The 17,045-nt window shown below is 40.5% G+C and overlaps 1 protein-coding gene across 2 annotated transcripts in view; it reads right to left on the reverse strand.

Annotated features, from left to right (window-relative positions):
* CIT (citron rho-interacting serine/threonine kinase) overlaps positions 1 to 17,045 on the reverse strand; it is a 146,839-nt gene that overhangs the window by 61,725 nt on the left and 68,069 nt on the right. The window contains exons 10-17 of one of the 2 annotated variants that reach the window (XM_063086476.1): positions 13,529 to 13,634; positions 12,467 to 12,610; positions 11,000 to 11,119; positions 6,209 to 6,379; positions 5,887 to 5,937; positions 5,299 to 5,352; positions 2,761 to 2,901; positions 740 to 865 (exon numbers count right to left, since the gene is read on the reverse strand). In XM_063086476.1, the coding sequence (XP_062942546.1) occupies positions 740 to 865; positions 2,761 to 2,901; positions 5,299 to 5,352; positions 5,887 to 5,937; positions 6,209 to 6,379; positions 11,000 to 11,119; positions 12,467 to 12,610; positions 13,529 to 13,634 (913 nt within the window). The remainder of the gene's footprint in view (positions 1 to 739; positions 866 to 2,760; positions 2,902 to 5,298; positions 5,353 to 5,886; positions 5,938 to 6,208; positions 6,380 to 10,999; positions 11,120 to 12,466; positions 12,611 to 13,528; positions 13,635 to 17,045) is intronic. The other variant, XM_063086477.1, reaches the window with a different exon arrangement.

A 17,045-nucleotide genomic window follows, 5' to 3' on the forward strand; every position in this document is an offset into this window, starting at 1 on the left:
TGTCATCATTAAATCTTTCAAATGTGACGTCAAATTTCTAGTGTTGAGACTGAGATCCAAGGAGAGCCCCTCAAAGGCTGCTTTCTACCCTGGGAGGGGCAAAACTACAACACATTTGCAAGTACCTGAGCCTTCCTTGATTAACTTAATTTGGTTATCAGAAACTAAGACAGAACGAGGATGATTACAAATCTAAAGAAAGACCTTATACATCTAAGGAAATTGAAAAAAAAATAATAATAATCAACTGTAGCAGAGAAAGTGAGTGGGTGAACACGGATCTATGACAAATACTACTCTGAGAAAAACAATTCTGTATGACTAATTTTTGTTTCTTCTCCAAAAGCAAGAATCTGAGTTTCGGTCTTAAAGGTCTAAACCCCTACAACTTTCTAAATTGGCATTGCAAAGTCAACAGCCATACGCAAAACTTGGCTGAGAGAAGTATGTAAATGCTCCTATTAAGTGTATCAAAAATTATAAATGCACGTTCTACTAAAAAATGCAAGGCAGTAGCAAACAGCACAAAAAATAACATTTATAGATACCAGTGCTAAAACGTCCAATATTTGGTTATTCATACTATTCTGCAATGTGGCATATACTGATACCACCTCTCTTAATTCACCTACTCCGTGATACCTCCCCTGTTATGGTGCTGAATTCTTCTTCTTACCCCCTTCCCTTTGCAACCTCTAACCTGTTATCTTTTAACTTTTCAACTTCCATTCCTGCTCACCAGAATTTTATCAGCCATCTGCTGGATCTGTTGGGATTTTGTCTGGATGTCATCCTTCAGTCTGTTTTCTCTACGCTCCATGGTCTCTAGCCTCTTTACCTTGTTCTCCAGAGAGTGGCGGCGTTCCTGTAGATCATGAATCAATCAGAGAGTTTTAATGGAGTAACCGCTATGGGCATAACACCTGCACCGAGGGAAAGAGCCCTCAAGAGGTACACACTTGAGTCGGGAAGAAAAGTCTCAGGCACCCAAAGCAACAGTGAAGAAAATAAGACTCTATAATTCAGGTACTCAGTTGTGTAGGTTACAAGAGTGCATTCATTCATTCAAATATTTACCAAGCACCTACTATCTGCAAAGTACCACACTAGACATCATGGAAAATACAGAGAAGATAACATTATTCCTGCCCTTGGAAGAGATAAGACAAACATAAACATGATACGGGTTAAGAGAGGGAAGAACCGTAAAGCAAACAGGTACTAGTGCTGTGGGAGGTGTGGACAGGAAAGAGGACTTTCAACTGAGCAGTCAAATGGAGGAGTTGCAGAGGTGTGAGCTTGGGGGAAGGATGGGATGTGGCAGTTTGGAGTAGGGAGGGCAAGAGAGGAGCGTGAAAGGTGTTCCAGGCAAAGGGAGGCTCATTAGCAGAAACACAGAGGTGGTCAAGAGCCAGTTTACGCCCCAGGTGAAACCAAGAATGGCTACAACATAGAATGTGTTGCGGGAAGAGCTGGTGAAAAGGTAGCATTTGTGAGTCAAATGGTTGAGAGTTTCATATACCAGGCTGAAGGGTGCATGTAAGATAAATGGAATCCCTGAAAGGTTTGGGATGGGGCAGCGGGTACTCAGGAACCTTGTGATTGGAGTCCATGAATCTTACACTGTGTGAGCTAGCTGGGAGGAAGGAGCGATCGGGAAGGAGAAAGTAAAGAAATTACTACATTTGCTCAGCTAAGAGGAAAAGGGCCCAGACTATGAGGAGGGCTACAGAAATGGCCAGCAGGAGATGAACAGGAGACATGGGGTGGCTGTATTTATATGACTGAGTGACTCACTGAATGGCAGGGTCTAAGGAAAAGTAGATGACACCAAGGTTTTAAGCCTGGGTGACCAGATGAATGAGGATGGCCCTGACCAGCATGAGGAGAGTGGGAAGGGAAACCACCTTGTGGGCAAAGATACTGAGTTCATTCTAAATTTGATCCACTGTTCAGATTCCCATTCGGGATTTCAGGGAAATACAGCCTGGAATGTGGGTAAGGGTGGCCCCAAAGAGACATGTACCAGTAGGTCCACACCAAGACTATGATAAGGAAAAGGAAAAAATCCAGCAATAGGAGGAGGGTTAAATCAGCCATGGCACATCCATTCTGTGGAACCAAGGGGCGGGGGAGGCAGAGAGGAGTGAAGGAGAAATGTCACTTTCTACCCTGTATTCTTCTACACTGTTTTACCTTTTTAAAAATGAAAAGGTACTCGTGTGTTTCTGGTGTAATTATAGAAATGACTTCAACAACAACAACAACAACAACAACAACAAAGAATTTGAGGGAGAAAAGAGGCCCAAAAATACAAATCTGAGAGTTGACATGGGCAATAGGCAAAGCCTTGAAAATTAATATGTTATTAACATTTTGGGGAAAAGGCAAGAAAAAAAACAGAAGGAAGAAAAGGAAAAGCTCAGTGCTGGAGTCACAGTTAACCTATATTAATATAAATTCTCCCAGATTAGTGAGTAGGTCAGAGGAAAACAAACAGAGAGGAAACGCTTTTATTGAGACACCCTTCCACTTGAAGCTGCTGTGACAAATGTTTCTTTCCCCTTGGGAGAAAATGTTTCCAAGCCTCTCAAGCTTCAAAGAGATCTTCAGAAGGGAAAGCAGGTTGGTCAAACACAAGCAAGTGATGGTTTTGCAGTTTCTTTTCCTTGGCACAGCCGAGGGCAGGTCGAGGTTGCTCACATGAGGCCACACTGGGGCCGGGGTCAGTCTACTGCAGCCTGGAGGTCCCCTGCTCACCTCGGCTTCCGCCAACTTCTTTCTTATGCCTTCAGAAGAATCCTCTCGGTTCTGAAGCTTCTCCAGTTCCCGCTCAGCTCGCTCCTTCGCCTGGCGGATATTCTGCAGCAGCTCAGTGGCCTCTGTGCTGGCTTTTACAGCCTACAAAGGAAGAAGGAACAGGAGATAGGTGACCAAATTTATTTCTGTAAAAAGATGGTGATGATACCCTACATGGAAAGAGCAGGTAACACTGAGTGTATAAACAGTATCCATTTTTCAAAACATATAAACATTCATTTTATTCTGGACTTCATACATCCTAAAGTGCACTTTTTCTTTTAACATCACTGAATTTGGGATGCATCCTACAATTAAAATTGATGCACCTTTCTTTCTTGGGGCCTATAAGATATTAGTGTATCTGACAATCATTAGCATCTTTGATTTGATGAAGGTAGTAAATGCAAACAAAATGATCTAGATGGACTGACCTACCCAAGACTTAATGTACGCTGAGCATTAATTTTCTCCTTACTTTATCCCATTTGCTAATTTTCCTCCAAGAAATTTATAATATTTTTACAAGAAGAAAACAAAATAAAAGCTATAATTTTAACTTTTTTTTTCAAATAAACACTTTTCAAAGGGTATGACAGCCATAGTGTTCATGATGATTTACAAATCCACATTTTAAAAAAACAGCTAAACTTCTTGAAGTTAATTTTGTATTTGTTAGTTTTTACTTGGGTCTTAACTATACTACAGCTCTTATAGCACTGTTGTAAAGATCTGACTTTATGAGACCAATAACCTCACACTTACTTGTTTTAAATTAAAATTTTAAGAAGTAGAAACTGCAAGAAAATTCCAACTTTTATACCCTCATCGTCCAATATGGGAGCCACTAGCCACATGTGGCTACTGAGACTTGAAATGTAGCTGAGAAATTCATTTTTTAAATTTTATTTTTAAGTAAATTTTAATTAATTTAAATTTAAGTTGTTTTAACTTAATTTTTAATTTTATGTAAGTTTAATTCTTTAAAAACTTAAGCAGTATAAGTGTTGTAATATTGATATATGCCATAATGATAATATTTTGGATAGATTGAGTTAAATAAAATATATCATTCAAATAACTTCACCTGTTTCTTTTTGCTTTTTTCCAATGTGCCTACTAGAAAATTTTAAATTACATCTATAGCTAATATTTGTAACTCACAACACACTTCTATTGGAGAGCACAGTTCTAGATGATAATATGCATCCTCTCACAAGCTTTTGGCTGAAAGAGGGCAGTGAAGGCTTTCATTAAAGAGCTTAAAAATAAGTAAGAAAGGTACAGAGGAATAGGTAAAGAAAACGGGGCATGTATATATGTACATTGATATATTACTCAGCCTTAAAAAAAGGAAATTCTGACACATGGATGAAACTTCAGTACATTATATTAAATAAAATAAACCAGTTACAGAAAGACAAATACTGCATGATACCACTTATATATGGCATTTAAAGTAGTAAAAATCTAGAAACATTCAGTAAAAAAGTGGTTATCAAGGACTGCGGGGAGGGAAAAAGGAGGGAATTAGTGTTTAGTGGGTAGAAAGTTTCAGTGTTACAGAATGAAAAAGATCCATAGATCTGCTTCCCAATCACGTGAATATACTCAACACTACTGAACTGTACACTTAAAAATACTTAGGATGGTAATTTAATGTTACGTGTTTTTTACCCCAATAGAAAAAAGAAGGGTCTCTATTAAACCAAGTCAGCAAACACATTTACAAACATTCTTGGTGCGAAAGGCATGTCCCAGGACCATATTCACCCAGGCCCCTTCCTTAAGCATTTCCAGTGTTCAACTAAAGAGGGGGTTTGAAAATTGCTAAAAGAATAGGTCTTCAATGTTCTCGCCACCAAAAAGTGATCAGTTTGGGAGGTGAGAGATACGCTAAGTAGCTTGATTTAATCATTTCACAACATATACCTATATTAAAACATGTTGTATACTATAAATGCATATAACCTTTATTTGTCAACTGTACCTTAATAAATCTGGGGGGATTAATTAATTAATTAATTAATCTTAAAATGGGCCATTAGCACAAGCTTTCCAGGATGCTGTACACCAAACCCACCCCCTCCGCAGCCCTGTGATGACGCCGGGGATCTTCCAACCCTCCACCGGGCAGGAGCACTGCCCACAGAGCTCCCGACTGAAAGCAGTCTGGGTGTGCACAGCACATGCTTCTCTTACAAACATGCAAAAGAGGGAGCCTGGCCCCCTGAGGGGAGAAAAGCCAGCCTCTTAGGTTCTGTCGTCGTATAACTAGAACTTTTACTTGAGAGTCTCTCACACAGCTTGGTTTTTAAAAATAAACACTGCTGATACATCTCAAGAGGAAAAAGTACATTCAGAACTCTGATATTTTCAGGCAATAGCTCACTCCCCCTTCATTTTCCATGGCGCTGGGTGACGAATTCTTTTTCTTTCATCTTTAGTTTCTTTCATTTTTAGGGGGGCCAGGTTCCTGAAAAATCACCTCGGGCTTACCTTTTCCAGCTTCTCCTGGAGCTCCTGTATTTTGAGCTGCTGCTCAGCATTGATCTATAATTCAAATCCCAGGAAATAAAGCAAAAGGCAAATCGACATTAACATCTTGGTACATTTATTGCAGTCCTACTTTCCTGAGGTTTCTGTTTTGAGGGGTCTTTTTGTTTTGTTTTCCAGAACCTACTAATGGAGAGAAAGAATAGTGGCTTGTCAGAGAAGTCTTTGCATGCCCCAGTGCAAACCTCCACATTGGCTATTTCTCCAGGACCGGAAACATATAAATGACAAAAAGAGAATCAAAGTCACCCAGTGCCTTAAGATAATAAGAATTTTCATATATGTTCTACTAAGTGTCTGGGTTTATTTGCTACTGTGAGCAGGCATGACAAAAATGAGGTGTCTTTTATCTCTTTCAGAACCACAGCTAAAGCTAAATATGGTCACTCACAAGTGGACCATCGAAATAAGCCTGGAAGAGAGTTCTCTATTCATTGCAAGAGTATTCTTAATCAATGACTGCCCATTGATAGTAACATAGAAAAAAAAATTATCTACCAAAAATAGCAAAACCAATCATGGAAAATATACCTTCTCCAGTTTGGAATATTCTCCTACTTCAGGCTTCCCTTGATCCTTAGCCTATAATTAAAAAGATACAACAAATTGGGAAATCTCAACCTAAAAGTCTTGCAGACAACACTACCTGTTGTACTTTCTTAGTCTCCGTGACCAAGATAATAATAATAATAGATTATAATGTTATCTTCTATAAATAATGAGCAGGGGGGTTTTCCAAGGTATGCCATTATTTCTGAAGCCCACACTCATATTAACCTAATATTCCCATTTTGCTTGCTAAGATCATCCATGATTTCACCCAAAAACACCCTCCTGGAGGGTGTCTGACTACCTTCAACAATTTGTGCTGACATTCTGTCGCTTTCCGCTTGAATTCTTCAGCAGCGAGCCGAGACTCTCTCAGCTCAGATTCGTAGAGATCACTCCGTCTTCTTGCTGAGACAAGGTCCTCTTCCAACTGATTCATCATCAACCTCATTTCCTCTACTTGAGCCTGATACTCCTAAAGAGCAAGCAACGGAATAAAGGTGAACTTTAGAACTCCTAAAAGAAAAGACTGGCAGTGAAGGTGGAAGAGTATCAACCACAAAAGGAAGGCACATGTTGAAGAGAGATTGGCAAAGAATAGACCCACAGATGCAGAGAGAGGGTAAGAAGAAAGACAAACCCAGAGAGAGACCCTAAGTGGGCAAAAGGTGGGGTTGGGGAGGGTATGGGGAAAAGAGGAGGGAGAAAAAAATATGAAATCTTTAAACTGTTTTCATGTAGAACATGTATCATTTGCAAAACCATTGGGAACACAGTGCCTATAATATCCTCTGCACAGATAACACCACACTATATGCACAGAACCTTAAGGCATAATACCGGAGAGCCGAAAAGAATGTTCCTTAAACAACCAGGATAAACTGCTTACATGTAGCTTTCTTCCAAGGATAATCATTTATATAGATTTGTCCTTTAGAAGTCATGTGCTCCTAACACAATTAGATATGGTACTAGTTTTAAAATTAACCTTCCAGGCAGCACAAGAGGGTAATTGGAAATCTCAGTGGAAAGCATCCTGGAAGGTGAAACTCATCATGTCAGTTTCTCACCATTAATTTTTCTGGGCCCAAAAGTGAATGATGAACTTAATATCACTAAGTCACCCTGAAATTTGGAAGAGTCATAAATACTGGCTCTGGTCAAAATTACTTGTGAGAAAAATTCCAAGGAAAGAATTGTCTTGTTCCCTCAAGCAAACCCTTTAAAGTGATCCAAACAGCCCAATCTTTTCCAAAATGAATTTCTAAAATCACAATAGAATATTCAAATCGAGGTTTTTCAAAATTGGATTTACCAGAAGAAATAGGTGATGGTTTTGAAAACTTTTGGACAAAGTATAAAAATATTCTTTCTTAGCAAAATCAAGGCTAACTATAAGGATTATGAATGAACATTTATCTAATCCAAGGTGCCTGAGGGAGGGGGGTGGGAAATATGAAAATAAAATGAAATGAATCAAGATTGTTTTTGACATTCACAATATACAGTAACATCTGTAAGATCATTCACCCAAGAAATAATTGGTAAGGTATCAATTCAGCAAGAATTTTTTTTAACCAATAAATCGCAATTTATGTTTTTTTTAATAACAGGGTATAAAATAAACCTTTCATTCCATGGTGACAGGCAATCCCCCAGTATGCACTAAAGGGTAGGTGATGTTCTCATAAAAATCGGATCGTTTTCACACAAGCCCACCTCTCCCTATGTTATCAGTAGAGGGAAAGAAAAATAACAAGCCCAAAGTAGAACATGGGTTTCATTTCATTCCCTCTCACTCAAAAGCATATTGTTATTGAAAGTCAGTCCTCGGGATCATGGGCATACAGGTTTTCTGGGTGGTGCATACTAAGCTGATGATGCCAGATTATATAACCAAAGGTCTTTATAACCTCACAATTATCTGAACTCACAGAGTGGAACATGAGACATTATGTGAAATGGTACATCCTTTATGTGGGGTTTTTCTAGGCCCCTCCATCAGGGCTACATTATGACTTTCATGGTTCTGAACATTAAGCTTTCTTTGTCCCCTTCCTTAATAAAAAAAAATATTTAAAATTAAATTTTACAATAGCATTCATATATATACAAAAATGCTATTATATGAAAACAGCATCTTTGACCTAAAAGCTCAAATTTTTTACTCTCATTAAGACAAAAAAGAATTAAAACATTTTATGCGACCCTGAAAATACAATGGTCCCTAGATACTATGCCTAATGGAAAGGCCAGCCCCACCCACAGGCATAAATACCAAACTGTGAAAGAAGCAAAGAGCTGGAAGAAGGTCTTGGGCATCTTTTATCCTCAAGCTCCCTTTTCTTTCTTAAATTTAGATCAGTGAGAAGGGAATATAATTTTTGTGTTTTGTCAAGAGCAAGGACAGAGCCTCTGTTCCTTCCCAACATCTCTCTTTCATGAGCTATCAGTGCCCGAGAGGGAGCAAGACAAGAATCAGGCAACATCTCTTGTCAGCTCTCAGAGCTCTTGGGGCACCCAGCCTGCTACAGGCATCAAAACCAATTCTAACTCATTTGTTGATCCTCTATTATTATACTGGATACTTCAAGAATATTTTACAAACTCAGCAGCTAACCAAATTCCTGCTTCAAGAAAAATCCGAGAGAAGATCATCATGTCTTTTTCCATGGGCAGCTGAGAGAGAGCTGTCATATTTCACCATGGGATAAACTAAGTGGGGTCAGAATGGAAACCGTGGACAATTTTGAGACCTATCTAAAACAAGTCTTTTGAATGCAGCTTCAGAATTTATTGGGGAGAAAATATCAGGCCTGGTCCTATTCACTCAGAACCCACACACAAATGACTTGTGTGTTAGCCACAGTTTTGGTTATTTTCCTAGGGGATGGTGGGTCCAAGGAAGAATAGGCAATTGCTAGTAATGGTGTATGAATCAAATTATTGCATGAGACTTTTAGGTGTTTTTATTTTAACCCAAATCCAAATACTCTATAGGGAATAGCTAGGTAGAAGCAAAATATTTGAATAAAATAAATAACTGTACAGAAAATTAGCTTTCAAGAGAAAGAACAAGGAATAAATCTCAAATTTGGGAGGAATCAATATGCTTGCTGCAAGCCAAATTCTGGAAGTTTGCTGCAAGTCAACTCTGGAATTTTGCTGCAAGCATTAAAAGTTTTCTTGGTTTGCAAACATCCTGCTCTCAAAAAACTTACCAAAAGTCATTTTAATAGATCCTTCTTCCAATGAGAAATAAAATTCAAAACCAAAAAGTTTTCTTCCCCCAATGGAACTTTTAGCAGTCATTAAATCTAAAATTTCACTTGCATGCCAACTGTGATATGAATCATAAAAGACATTTCTTTGAACTCAACCACCAGCATACACCTTTTCAAAATGTCCTGATAAGTCTATTTCTGTGGAATTCATGGACACCAGCTGCTCCCTCTGGTGGCCAAACACAGCTTTCATTTCCCCAGGATGTCACCAAAAGTAAATTTCCAAACAGTGAACTAATGGGAGAAAAAGAATCCTACCTCTTCAAACTTTGAGGATGAAAAAGTATGTTGATAAAAGAGACATGAGTCAACTGTGAAAGCAGATTTCTCAAACATATGGGTGGCCTTCAAAATCTCTAAGATTAGTATCATTCAAAGACCCATTAATCCATTTGTAAAGTTCCCTATGTACATTTACTTACAATGTTTTTATCAAGCAAAAGGACATTAACCCATCATTTGAAAATATTCAGGTAATAAATATATTATGCCAATAGAACTCCTAAGACAGTAATTCTTTTTTTAAAGAGTAATAATGGATCAAGTTATTTGCAGGAGCTTCTTGCATTAGCACCAGCCAGATGGCTAAGTTTGTGCTACCCAGAGATAAAAATGTTCATTTCCATCAATGTTTCCATTAGATTTTCTGAAGTGAATGAGAGTTGCCTGGCAGCTGATAATTCAGCTCTCCAATTGCTCACTGCCATCTCTTCATTAAAGTTTCTATTTACAGTTTCTTCAAAAGACAGAAAAATCCATGCTAAAAAGGAAACAATGAGGCAATATAAAAGGAGCTATCTAAAAAGAAAACCATTTTAGGAAGGGAAAAAAGAGTGGGCTTTTTAAAGGTCTCGATTCTCTTTTCTGAACACACAAGGGACAGCTTTCTGCATTCAGATATACCATGTTAATTCTGACTCGGCCTCAATAGCTCACACTTTTCTTTTAGAACATTTCTTTATACAAGTAAAACTATGAACTATCTTGGCTTCTCTCAAAAACTTAAAGTGCACCTAAAAAGCTATAAAAATATCGAATATTTTTATTATTTTTTTTTAACCATCTAAAGCAGGGGTTGGCAAACTTTTTCTGTAAAAAGCCAGATGGTAAGTAGTTTCAGCTTTGTGGCCCATTCAGCCTCTGTAACAACTACTTGCCTCTGTCTTTATAGCATGAAAGCAGCCATGACCAATATGGAAATGAGCGTATCTGTTTTCCAATAAAAATTTATTTATGGACATTGAAATTTGGGTTTCCTATAATATTCACATTATGAAAAATTATTTTTATTTATTTATTTATTTATTTTTCCCAACCATTTAAAAATGTAAACACCAGGCTGGCCAGTTAGCTCAGCTGGTTAGAGCATGGCATTATAACTCCAAAGTCAAGGGTTTGGATTTCTGTACTGGCCAGCCACCAAAAATATAAAATAAGATAAAATTTAAAATAAAATTAAATAAAAATAAAAATAAATAAAAATGTAAAAACCATTCTTAAGTTTTCTGGTCACAGAAAATAGGTGGTAGCCCAGATTTGACCCACAGGCTGAAATCTGTCCACTCTTGCTCTAAACTTACATCTTTATTAAAAAGAGTAGACATTATGGGTTGTGGACTCCAAAAGGAGCTGGAATAAGCATTCTATGATTCATATAAGTCATGGGAAATATAAAGTTTCCAAATGACCTACATACCTTTCTCTCTCCTCTTCTCCCCCGACCTTCTCTCTCTTTGTCTCTCAAACGTGCCTCTCCTGACAGTAGAGGTCAGAATCAGCTGGGTTGCTGGCTCCCAGCCAAGCAGTCCTACCTGTTCTTTGATTTCTTGGAGCTTCCGGCTCTGCTCTCTGATATCATGGAGAAGCTGCAGTGCTTTGTCATCCTCCTGGGACACCTCCATCCGTGCTTGCTCCAGACTTCGCTTTAAGCTCTGCAGAAAGCAAAAATTTTAATAGGGATGCCCTGTGAATCCTGCTCTTTTTGAAGAGATTCATTAAGAGAGCTGCAAGCTGCTTCACAGGCACCAGGATGGTTTCGGGTGACAGACCAAAGTTGACAACTTCCACTCGGTTGTTGATTCCAGTTTTCATCCTGTAAAACCCCTTGGTTCAAGAAACATCATCTCAAACTTTGTGACCTTATGGATCCAGTCTGAAACCATACCAACCTGTCTCTTGCCACCATTTCCCTTTCCTAGCAGATACTTACTTGTATGTTCAGGACTAACAACTAATAAGATCCCTTAGCTGTTACAACCACCATTTGGATGGCTATAAAGTCTTTTCTATAATATCAGCTATTTGAGGAATCTCAAAGTAGCAATGACTTCATCCTCTGCCCAGTTGTCATTTAAAATTCCAAGTAGACTATTTCCACCTCCTGGCTTATTTTTCCTGGACACCTTTCATCCATAAGGTTCCCTCAATGCTTCAATGGCACTGAAATATATATTTGAAATACATAGCTGAATAACTTCACCCACCACTGAAAGGCAGCCAAGTCTGGAATGGAAACATAGCAGTTATTCTTAATCAGCCACGTTCTATAGATTTCCTCTCCCTTGTGAAAAAAAACTTTAAAAATGTGTGATTCAACTTCTTAAGGCTGTTTCATTGGGCACATTAAAAAACACCTGAATGAAAAATTTAATGAGACAATGGAGAAGACAGTCTACTCTTGTGAAGGAAAGAAAAAACAAAAGTCACATGGTAAATAATGACATAGGGCGTAGGTTTTTTTTTTTTTTTTTTTGATCCGAACCCGTGGCCTTGGTGTTATCAGCACCGCACTCTACCAAGTGAGCCACGGGCCGGCCTAGGGCCTGGGTTTTAAAGGCTGTTTTCTTGTCGCTACACTGGTTCTACACAGTGGAAAATTGATTTGGGGCAGATTCAAAATACATTTTCTTGTACATATTTGGGACTTTGGTTCCCAAGACTGATCATGTTAGACACAATGTAGACCAGAGAGGTTGAGATGGGAGATGTTAGGAGCCTCTGCAACTTGCTGCAATGGTGGCCTACTCCCATTCCCAGGCTCCATGGCACCTGCAGTCTACCTGGACTTTCTGCTATAAATGAGTGCAACCTCATTTCTCGGAGACCTCATGCCTGGCTCACACTATTCTCCAAATCACAGATCTTGCTTATGTCCTCTCCCTCTCTCTACTCTCTGCCATTGGCTGTGATGTGCCTCATGAAGCTGTCATGAAACAGGATGAGACACACACAACAAGAAGTGCCACCTCCAAGGGAAGGGGGCTTTAGGGAAGGCTCACACTGCATTCTGTGATGTAGGTAGCAAGGTCCTGCTCCAGGAGGGATCTCTGAGTCTCAGAGGCCTTCAGCTCCACCTCCTTCTGACTAAGCACAGCCTCCACCTCTGACACTCTCCGATGTAACCGGGTCATTTCCTGCTCCATCTGAAATAAACACATTGACAGGTTAAAAAGGCCCATGGAGGTTCGTTAGGAGCAATCAAACCTCAAGTAGCCTCCAAAACCACCTGGTGGTCTGGGCTATCACTAATTCACCAAAAGTTGGAATGGAAATACCATTTTTTCTTCGCCCAGGAGCGCACAGTTCTTCGTAAGGACAGTCACCAAATGCTAAGTCACTCCTCTCATTCAAGTCGCCCGGTTCACACTTGATCACTTCTCTAACCCAGTTAGCAAGGAGGCTGCAATCATTTTTCACCTGTTTGCTTTTTTTTTTTTTTTTTTTTTTTGGTTTTGGTTTTGCAGACGTCACTTTAATTTTATCCCAAATCCATCTTGATCCCCCCCATCTCCTTGCAAAGATCTAGAGGACAAATCCAGGACAGGGCAAGGAGATACTTATTCGTCTGCACTCTTAGGCGTCCCAAGCAAGCAGTGGCTTTTATTAGTTTCCCGAGAGTTGCCTCCGGGCAGGAACAGTGAGTGTTAAGAGACGATCAGCATAATCAATACAGTGGCTGCAGTGACATAAGCAGGAGTTTTAAAAGACTAGGAAGAGAGACTTCGCCATCACTCCAAGCAGATGGGATGCATCTCAGCCACAGGTGAGGACCCACACCACCTGCTGGAAGAAGCAGACAGCTGGCTGGGTCATGCTGAGAAATGGGCCGTTTTAAATCCAGGGCCTCCTCTGGTTAGGATTTAAATGATTGACAGCAACATCAAGGCCCGAATTCATCTCCCTCTGAGCTGCTGGAGGCGTGACGTCAGTGAGGGAGAGGGTGCCTCGCTGTCTATGGATCAGGCAGCTCAGCACCTGCAGCGGCCCTGGGCGGATCCCTTGGCATATATTGACGGAAGGATCCTGGAGCAAGGAGGGAGGCCAGCAGCAGAAATAAATACCTTGTGACACTTGTCCTGAGAGTCTTGCAGCTCTTTGCTTTTGATGAGAAGTTTCTTTTCCATGGAGCTAGTCTTGGCAGGGGAGTCCAGACCCAACACAACAGACCTAGATAAAGGAAAACCAATGTCAAGGTGGCCGGCAGGAGGGCCTGAGAAGCTACATTCAGAAACTGCAGCAGAGATGACAGATCTGCCAGCATCTATGGCCACCAGCAAAGCTGGCTCATGCAGCTTCTCATGACATCAAGGCCATGAGGCAGGGAGGTGGGAGGAAGCAAGGACTCTGGAAGCAGGTGGACTTGGATGTAAATCTCAATTGCCAGAGACCTGAGGCAATGATTCAGCCTCTCTGGGTCTCAGTCTACATATCTCTAAAGTGGAATGGTAAGAAAATTACCCACCACACAGGAGCATGTGAGCATTAAATGCATAGCATCATGCCTGACATGGCTTCGTTCACTTACTCACTCAACAGACACTCCTGTGTATCCACTCTGTTCCAGAAACTGTTACAGGCACTGGCATAGAATGGTAAACAAGACAGACTAGGTCCCTGCCTTCTTGGAACTAACATTCTTTAGAGGGCAGACAGAAGGCATCAGGCAGACACATAAACAAAAAGGTTACAGATAATGATAACTGCAGTGAAAGAAGAAAACGGGATGACATATGATAGAGGAAATGGGGGTGGGGGCTTGTTTTAAGCAAGGATGATCAGAGAGGACTTCTTGGAGGAAGTGACGTTTGGCCTGACACCTGAAAGATAACAAGGGGCTTGCCATCTAAAGCTCTGGAAGGAAACAAGGGGGATAACAGATGCAAAGTCCCTGAGGCAGGACAGAGCTGACACAGCAAATGTACAATAAATGTTGTTAGTTACGATACTGATCAAAGCATTGTTTATTCCATCCCTGAGTTGGCCAGTTTGATTGTTTCATTTTATAAAAACAGCTAATGCTTAGGATGATAGGCCAAATAATGCCCAGCCCCTCCCCAAAGATACTCATGTCCTAATCCCTGGAAGCCATGAGTATATTACCACACATAGTAAAAGGGACTTTGCGGGCATGATTAAGCTAAGGATCTTGAGATGGGGAGATTATCATGGATTATCTGGGTGAGTCCAGTGTAATCACAAGGGTCCTAAAAAGATGGAAACAGGAGGGGAGGAGATGTGATAATGGAAGCAGGGCTCAGAGTCAAGGAGGTTTGATGATACGACACTGATGGCTTTGAAGATGGAGGAAGGGTCCTTGAGCCAAGAGATGCAGGCATCCTCTAAAAGCTAGAAGAGGCAAGGAAACAGATTCTCCACTAGAGCCTCTACAGAGAGTGCAGCCTTGTCTATACTGATTTCAGCCCAGTAAAACCCATCTCAGACTTCTGACCTCCAGAACCATAAAATAATAAATTTGTGTTGCTTTAAACCACTAAGTTTGTGGTAATTTGTTACAGCAGCAACAGGAAACTCATGCACTCATTGAACACTGGCTACATATCTGCTTCTGTTCAAACACTAGACATGTTTTAACTCTTTACTCCCACGACAACTCTATGAGGCCAATACAACTTACCATCCTTATTTTAGAGAAGAGGAAATTGAGGGGAGAGAGGTTTATGTAAGCTGCCAGTTGATAAACGGTTGCTGTTGGTCTCAACAGGGAGTTGGGGTAGAGATTGCTTGATGCACCTGATATAACTCTCAGGTGAATATCACAAAAATAACATAGCATGGCCTTCTAAGAGTAGTCTAGAAGGATGCTCTCCCCACAGAAAGGACATATGTATCCACATATGCGTGTACAACTCACACACTGTGCCTCGTCCCTAGAAGCAGTTAATTAGGGGCGGTTATTAAAGTTCTCATCCAGGACAGCTTCCTTCAGTAGTTGGTACCTAGGGTATGAACACTGGGATCGGTGAAGGGAGAGCTGGGTCAACAGCTGGCAAAGGTTCTTAAGCATGGAAGGATGTGGCAGAGCCCACCACCACCCCACTGTCCCATCTTGGTTGCCCTGGTAACGAGGTTGCAGGAGCTGGTTGTCAGTGAGCACTCAGGTCTTCTCAGCAGGTGAAAGTTCTGCTTTCTGCTGCCCCAAACTACTTCCCTGCCTGAAAGAGGTCAGTTCCCTGAAGCAAATGCAAAACACCTCTTTACCTGCAGCGCCCAGCCCAGTAACAAGGGCTGGCATGATAGCATTGGCTTGCTGTACCCCAGTGACAGCTCTCTACACTCACACAATAGGGCAGGCAAGGGAGTTAGCACCCAGAATCATGCTGCTCTGCTCAAAATCTGACCCCGCCGCTTACCAGCTGTGTGTCTTCTCTGAACTTCAGTTTCCTCGTATGTAAAATGGGGATAAATCTCAACCTACTGCAAAGAATTCTTGTAAGGATTAAACGAGATAATGTGTGTAAAGCCCTGAGCACAGTGCCTGGCACACAGCAAGGTCTCAATAAATGTCAACCATTTCTATTATTGTTGATTTTATCATTACTACCCATGCAACTTCATAAACAGCACAAGCCTATAACAGTTGCTTGCAATGGTAAAACTCAGGGGGCTGAATTTGCTCTGTGCTATTATTCACATTAAAACAAATGTTGATTATTCATAGAAATGGGCAACAGGGATTGAAATCCAGAAATAAACCTTTTTTTAAAATCTCACTTTGGACTAGAAATTTTAAGCCAGTTCTACACCCCTCACCAGCCTGTTTTCTACCTAAATCTAGCCAACACACACACACACTTTCTTTTCCTACTAAATATGAGATGAAATGGATTGCTTGGCATGGCCTTGAGTTTCTACTGATAACTCCTTTATTCCTGATTGCAATTTTGTGGGTGGGCTAAAGAAAACCCAGACCACCAAAAGAGGAAGGGATGATCTACAGACTGGGTCCCTGGTCCTTCAGTAATCCAGAGTTGCCCACATGTCACTAAGTCACAGGCATAACATGCATCAAGGATGACAACACACACCAAAGCTCTTCGTGCCTGAGCACAAAACTGGCACCGTTTGCAAAGAATGACATGGGTACATGATGGTGGGGTGGGATGTGGCTTGAAAAACCTAAGGACACATGGAGAGCAACCTCCACTGGGGCTTCATGATTGAGGTGCTCTGCTGTGGGTAAAAAACAAATTGCTTGTTTACAAAAAGAAAAAGCATTTCCAGGGCACTCATTAATAGGGCCCAGAATCAAGGAGATGCAGCCCCCATCCACCAGTACTAACAGGAGACAATGCAACAGCCCTCCTTGCTACCTGAGGTCCAACTCCCTCATTCTGCTATTTTGATGCTTGACAAATGTTCACTGTTTAGAAGTTCTAAGTACGGCAATTAGGAGATCTTCAAAATAAAGGTGCTAAAGAAATCATTTTTTTAGAATAAATAAAAATCACATCTAAAAACAGCTATGATAAGAATGCTGTGACTAAACTGGGCTTGGAGCAATAATTCCATAAACAATTATGGGATTGGTGGACAAGGCTGGAAGAAAGAAGGGAAAGG

The sequence above is a fragment of the Cynocephalus volans genome, chromosome 2, assembly GCF_027409185.1.
Source record: "Cynocephalus volans isolate mCynVol1 chromosome 2, mCynVol1.pri, whole genome shotgun sequence".
In the NCBI taxonomy this organism is placed as follows: Eukaryota; Metazoa; Chordata; class Mammalia; order Dermoptera; family Cynocephalidae; genus Cynocephalus; species Cynocephalus volans.